Here is a 7,288-nt window from a genome sequence, read left to right as displayed (position 1 = left end):
GCTGTCGCCGCCGCTGACGCCGCGCGCCTCTCTCTGCTCTCCCCGCAGGTGCTGGTGCGGGAGCTGGAGCAGCACCAGGTCTGTGTGCGCGGCCGCGCGCCGGGGGGCGGCCCCTCGCCCCGCTCGGGGGGGCGGCTGCTGCCGCCCGCGTCACGCGAGCTGCTCCCACTCGCGTCCCGACTTCGCCCCGTCCGAGGGCATTGTTGTGGATATGCACACCCTCCCCCCCCGCCCCAACACACCTTTAATCACGCACTTTTATTATTTTTTTTTTCTTTCTTGCTTCAGCTGCTTCCTAAAAGGTTGGATTGGGAAGGAAATGAGCATTAYAGAAGTTACGAAGAATTGGTGAGATTTTTTTTAAAGACTCTTTTAATTGGGATGATAACATTGATGCTCGAGCCTCTCCTTCTAAGACTAGGCCCAAAGTTTTGACTCCCAGCCCCATTCCGCGTGTAGTAAGACGGGGGAACTGTTATTTTGGGTGGGAAAGGGCCCCTGGCGTCCTCACCTCAGGCCAGGGCAGGCGCGAGCCGCGTCTCAGGTCGCGGATATTGTTTACATAGCCGAGGTGGAGCCCGGCGCGGGGCGCCGGCGCCTGCCCCCGCCCACACGCGCGCCGCAGCCAATGGCGAGCGGCGTCTCATTCCGGCGTGCCGCGCGCCGGCATGTGCCGCGCGCCCTGGTTGGCCGGTATTTATTYCCTGGCTGGCTTCCTCCGTGGCTCCCTGCGGCAGGTTGGGAGATGGGGCCGGCCGCCCCCGGCGCGGGGAGCCGCGAGGGTCCGCGCGGCAGGCAGGGCTCAGTGTGTCCCTTCACCTCGGGCCATCCCCGAGCTCAAAATACTGTGGGGTTTTTTTTTCCCGTTTATGTTTTATTTTGCTCAAAAACTGCAAAATATGTTTGGCAGTGGAATCTCGTGAAGTTTTCTTTCTGCTGGTATTTATGGAGTTTGCTGATGGGCTGCATCATTGTCCTTGATCCCAGCTTCTTTAAACAAATGTTCTTCCTGTGTCTACATTTCTTTTTTTTTTTTTTTTATTTTCTTTTTAATTTATTTTTCCCAAAGCTTGAGGCATTTTTCCCGAGTGAATTTTCTCTTACCTGTTAGTTTGCGCAAGCAAGATGATTTGAAAACCTCATAGGAGTATTTGTGAAGAGGAGAAAGAATGAAATTTCATTCTGATTTCATTTTCTTAAATATTTAAAGTGCTGCATAAAATGATAGCCTGAATTCCAGTTCTCTTGCATTTCCCTTGCTGGTAACTGGTTAGTATGGCAGATGAGCTTTTAAATTAATGCTTTCAGGCAGTAGATGGAAAGCCAGGTCTTGCTAAACAGGAATTCTTTCAAGCTGTGACTTGAACTTAGCCAATGTAACAATGGTATTAAATTTTAAAGTTTTTAAAGTYTTTTTKTTCTTTGGGCTTTTTTTTGAACCCTAATTCTTTTGGTAAACAGTGATAAAAGTTGGGGCATGTTGTTGTTATGCATGGATTTTTTTGGCTGCAGTGGATTTTTTTTTCTGTGTGTGTGTACAGTGTTGTCAGATGAAGTCTGACATGTCTCTTCTCTCCCCTTTTCCCCAATCACTTGAAAGAAATATATATCTGATGCTAGTATTCCAGAATAAACATGTAAAGGTTTTTTTTGTCTTTATGGGGCCTTGAGAACTGGTTGTTGTCCAGTTGGTCCCATTTTCTTATTCAGTTTTCTAGGATTGTGTGCAGTTATTTCTTTTTGTTTGTTTGTCACGAAATCAGAGCATGAGTTTTAAATAATCATTCCTTTTAAAATCTGAGTGAAACTATCYAGGAAGTATCCCCAGGTTTTGTAAACCTGCTGGCCCCAGGGGCTGCGTGTGAAATAGGTATTTCCTGATGATGGTACATGAATGAGATGGGTTGTAATGCTTSACACTGCATATGCTGAATGTCTTGGCTGGTACTACAGAGGACCATTTCAAACAGCAAGGTTGTTTAAAAAAAAGAAATTATTAAAAAAAAAAAAAAAAACTTTAGATTGCTCTGAAGTATATTTTCTCATACTTAAGCATGTGTTCACCTGATATATTTGTATATGTTTGATTCTGTGGTAATACTAACTGTTTTGCTGCTGTTACAAAACAAAAAAAACCTTGTGACCTGTAAGCTTTATGAACGTTACTTGTTCTTCAGCTTGAAATTTTACTATTAAACATCAGGTTTAAATTATATTGTTTATAAATATGAGTATTAAGTTAACAGTGTTTTAACCATTTTGTCTGGAAAAAAAGTTGAAACTGTTCTTGGCCTTCTAAAGTCATGAGCAGTCATGAGAAGTTTTTACTTGCTTACTGGTGTAAGCTGTAACTAAATATATCAGGGCAACTTGTTGGACAGATTTTACTTGACAAGATGTAGACATGTAGAGTCTTTTTTTCCTACTGTTCTGATCGTGAGTTTGGTCTGGTCAGAAATTTTTGTTTAAATTCAGTCAGTGATCCAGCATTGTAAGCATGGCCTTATCCTGCCTGTCCCTGAACTCGGTGTGCTCAGGGTCACGTCCTCCATTAATGTGACTTTGTCTGTCTTGGACCACTGCATGGGGAGTGTCTGCTTGGCTACAATACTGCGGTATGGGCTATAGGTCCCCTTGGCTTACACTGGTGGATGAGGCAGCTGAGGAAGCAAGGAACTGCTCTACCTGCTTGATTCACACCTTCCCAGCAGTTTGAATTCGTGTTGCTGGTGGTTTGTTTTACCTAAGTGTGTGTGTGTGTGTAAACTTCACTCTGTGCATTTGAACTCTCCCTTACGGTGGTTAATAATGTAGTTAAAGGTGGTTTTTTTTTGTTTTGTTTTGTTCCCCCCCCCTCCCCCCAAACAATCTTTCAGAAATTTAAGACAGGACATAAAACACGCATATAGTTTCGGTGGACACAGTGCAATGTGTAGGGGTGCATTTTTTTCAGTTATCACATGTAGATATTATGGAATCATTCCTGAATCGAGATGCCTGTCTTGATCCTGATGATTTAAGAAGGTAGAACAGTCTTTTCCTATGTAGTAGTGGTTCCTCAAGGAAACTTTTTCCAGGGGGTTGTATACTTTGATCGATCTTCCTAGACAAGCTTACTGAACAAGTGATCAGCAACTCGGGTACTAGTTGCATCAAATCTTAGGCTTGATTACAACACTTTTTTTCYATGACCTTGAGTTACGAGAGTATGATTTTACTTTTTTATTATTTTTTTTATTTGTTCCTTACGGGGTGCRTTTGTCAAGGACAGTGATTGTATTATGCCATTCAGAAGTGGATGCTCTGAAGTGGATGTGTGAATATTTCAGATTACTCARTAGTAAAATGCTGATGTTCAATTAGTGGTTTTAATACAGAAGTGCCGTTCTTGGAGTGTGTTCACTGACCTCACTAGGTAGATGCTTTATGTAATTAACTTTGGTCTGTAAGTTGAACTTAGGTATATTATACGTGTTTAAATACTGATGTGAATGGTGATATTTTTAGGCTTGTCTATTCTGGTTGTTCTATATGTGTGTTTAAAACTTCAATTTCTATCAGGTGCTATCGAACAAACATGTGGCTCCAGATCACTTGCTACAAATTTGTAAGCGTATTGGCCCTATACTGGATAAGGAGATACCACCCAGCATTTCGAGAGTGAATTCCTTACTTGGTGCAGGGAGGCAGTCATTGTTACGTACAGCAAAAGGTATGAATTGTTTATTATTTGAAATGGGCATGATACGTTTTAATAAGTATGTGCTGAAGATTTTTGGAATATTGGATTGGCAGTGAGCTCTCACTGAAAGCCCCTGCTTCTATCATTACTTARCCAAGGCACCAGTGATATGTGTAACTATATTGATTCTTGTGAAAATGAGGTCTTAAGTTAYATAACAAAAAAATGCTGGCACTGTGAGTGCTGAAGCCTCCAAATGCTGTTCGTTTTTAGAATTCTGCAGTATAGTGATACTTCAGGACAACAGCACTACTTTTCTGACATCTCTTGACATTCCCAGCAGTCTGATGTCAGTGCGTTTTTTGGTTTTTTTTTTTCCCCTTTGAGTGGAGTAGCTGTATTGCTCTGATGCAAATCAGAGAGTAGCATCATTTTTCTGTTTTTTTTTGTTTTGTTTTGTTTTTAATGAGATGGCATCAAAGATAATGTGTACTTATATAAGCACAGTTGTGTACTGCGGAGAAGCAAAGCCATTGTCTGTAATCTAAGGTGAATGAATACAAAGCTGTTGATATTTATTGGAGAGACTTGAGCTTTAGACTTTTTTTAAAAATGTATTTGTATGAAGTTCTGTTGTGTAGCTAAATGCTATGATATAAGACGGGCAAGTGGACAGTATTTTTATCTCACTGAGTGACTGTGATATTCTCAGAATCAGTGTTGTAATTATTTCAGCACAAGCTTGTGAAATTTTAATGAAAGGAAATTTTCTCTAAGAGGCAATTTACTTGTGAAAGCTTTAAGTCCTGAGAACGCACTGAGAATGAGTAGGAAATTTCAGTCAAAAAGTTAGTTTTGAGTTATTGAATGGCAGGGATACTGCTAATCATGAGCAGTTTAGAAAGATTTATTTTTTGCTGTATTAAATTGATAAAGTTCATCACTGTCCAGAAAATTTGAGGGCTTACAAGCTTCTGTGTTTTTCACTTGTCAGTTTCTCAAACACAAGATCAAAACTTTATCAGATACCTTTGTGGTGTTTTGGAACAGTAGCTGACTTGGCATTTTTTTTTTAATGTACTTATGACTAACTTTGACTGATTGTAAAGATTGCAGGAACACTGTTTGGAAGGGCTCTGCGTTTGCTGCTCTTCACAGAGGAAGACCTCCCGAAATCCCGGTGAATTATGGCCTGCCGCCGAATCTGGGTGAGCCTGGAACATGTCTCTCGACATGGATCTTGTCTGCATGAGACTGCTCCTCCCTGCCCGCTCTGCACAGTGGCCGGTGGATTGGGCAGTCATTTGGTAGGGGGTTTGCAGGTCTGCTCACTGCTCAGTGATGTGTTGGCCTCTAGGTCACGTCTTTATCTTCTATAAAGACTGTCTATTAAGTAAGTAAACCTACAGGAAATGCAGATGAGTGGCCTTTGGATAGAAGGGTTCTTGTGTGCCTTACTGTATGGCAGGCCATGGGAAAGTAAAGACAGCATTTACCACATCATGTTTACAGAAGGGAGTTTTGTTTGGAGCAGGTTTAAAATACTGTCCTGTTTTTATATGTAGAAAAATTACAAGTTTAAAAAGCCAGATTAACTGTATGAAATCTGAAAATCACTTCTGGTAAATCTGTAAGTAACATATTACTTAGTGGTGAATGAAGTGATGACTTATACCTTTTTTATATATACTTTAGTGGGTTAACTCACTGATCTCTTTATGTTCCAGTGGAAGTATATCGAGCTAAACAACTCACCGGATATGCAAAGTTCAGTACTTCATTTCCAGGATGTATGTATCAACATATAAAGATGCACAGACGGATTCTTGGCCATCTTTCTTCTGTGTACTGTGTTGCATTCGATAGGACTGGACATAGGATATTTACTGTGAGTTGATTACATATGAAACTAATTCTAGCTGGCTACTGGGAAGGGAACTTAAATGCACCTCATGCTTTTGTGGGTAGATAACAGTAAAGCGTTAAAATATAGTTGATTGGTTCCATTGCARTGCTTAAATGAAACAACTTGATGTATTTAAGAGCAAGAAGCATGTAAGATATTTCTGTACTTAATATTTCTATGTTCAGTGTGTCCCGTCCTCCTTATGAAGAGGTAGAGGAGAGGTTGCTTTCCTGGCTTAGTACTTTTATTTAGCTGCCAGTACTGTAAAGAATCCTGCCAACTTATATCCAGGTGTTCTACATTATGTGGGGTACATTTGTGATGATTGTAGTRTATTCCTGAACTAGTGGTTGAATGCCTTGTTTTATTATTAGTCATATGATTTACTTTTTGCCAGCATGCATAAAACGTGCGTAGTGTGAAATAGATGTGTCATTTGCAAGCTTTGGGGTGGGGGGTGGGGAATAATATAGCTGGATTCTTCAAAGGGAACATGACTCATTGTATCCTGAATGTTTCATGAACTCTTTGCTGAGTTTAGCATATACTTCTCTTTAGGGCTCAGATGACTGCTTGGTAAAAATTTGGTCAACTCACAACGGCCGGTTATTTGCCACGTTACGAGGACATTCAGCGGAGATTTCGGATATGGCCGTCAACTACGAGAACACTATGATTGCAGCGGGCAGCTGCGACAAAATGATCCGAGTGTGGTGCCTCCGAACCTGCGCGCCCGTTGCTGTCCTCCATGGACACACAGGGTCCATTACCTCACTGCAGGTATGTCCTGAACTAGCGCTTGTATCCTGTGGTCATGAGATACTGGATGTACTGTTGGAGGTTGTATTTAGTGGACAGTACTTATATTCCTCATATGTGGCAAATGAGGTATTAAAAGTAGAAAAGCAAAGAAGAATTGCAGTCTGTAGAACCGGTAATGTGTGTGACTTTTTTTCCCCCTCATTTGTTTCTCACTTCTAACCAAATAGCACCAGCATAGAAAGCACTGGGTTGTCAGCCAGACTACTAGATGATGAATGTTAAAACTTCCATGCATAACTTAGATGTTACGAAGTTCTTTGGTATAAAAGGAACAGATAYGTATCTATTTAAGTTTCAGTATACTGAAGCATCAGGAATGGAGATGTGTTGTAAGAAGCAGCCAATCCATGAAACTCAGCAAGCAGTTTCACTAATAGTATAATATAGAAGGTTGGAGGATATTTGAAAACTGTAGAAAATAGGAAATAATCTGAGTTAAAAAAAGATGTGGTTGCACCCATTTGGAAAGTTAAGAACCCACTTTAAATAGTGAAACTTAAGAGTGATGGAATGCCCTTAGGAGAGCTGGCCATCATAGTAGTACACTAGTTTTCTTGATTGATTTCTGAAGTTAGAAAGCAATTACTTGAAAGCTGTAGATTAACAGCACCTTCGGTCTTGGTCTTATGACTTGTTGAAAATGAAAATTGCCTTTTTTTTCTGTTTGTGGAGAAAAGTGCTTTGTGGTTGGTGTTACTAGGTTGATCTGTCTCACTCTAGTCACAGCTGTCACTCTCCAGTGCACATTGTTTTGACAAGTACAAATGCAAGGAATTGGTATTCTTTTTTTCTATCAAGGTTGGCATGAATATAGCAGCTAATTGTTATTCTTTTAATGTCATGGGGTTTCAGATGACTAAAATTATTTCACTATCAAA

General features: G+C 40.7%; 1 protein-coding gene across 1 annotated transcript in view; it reads left to right on the top strand.

Moving 5' to 3' along the window:
* The window catches only part of BRWD1 (bromodomain and WD repeat domain containing 1), a 52,375-nt gene that overhangs the window by 1,379 nt on the left and 43,708 nt on the right, over positions 1-7,288 (top strand). The window contains exons 2-7 of the mRNA XM_026053023.1: positions 49-78; positions 289-348; positions 3,562-3,712; positions 4,792-4,890; positions 5,410-5,570; positions 6,147-6,368. Of these exons, the coding sequence (XP_025908808.1) occupies positions 49-78; positions 289-348; positions 3,562-3,712; positions 4,792-4,890; positions 5,410-5,570; positions 6,147-6,368 (723 nt within the window). The remainder of the gene's footprint in view (positions 1-48; positions 79-288; positions 349-3,561; positions 3,713-4,791; positions 4,891-5,409; positions 5,571-6,146; positions 6,369-7,288) is intronic.

The sequence above is a fragment of the Nothoprocta perdicaria genome, unplaced genomic scaffold (genome assembly GCF_003342845.1).
Source record: "Nothoprocta perdicaria isolate Ctin4 unplaced genomic scaffold, notPer1 scaffold_96, whole genome shotgun sequence".
NCBI classification, from domain to species: Eukaryota; Metazoa; Chordata; class Aves; order Tinamiformes; family Tinamidae; genus Nothoprocta; species Nothoprocta perdicaria.
The sequence above is the reverse complement of the archived record's forward strand: the minus strand, read 5'-3'. Positions and strand labels throughout refer to the sequence as shown.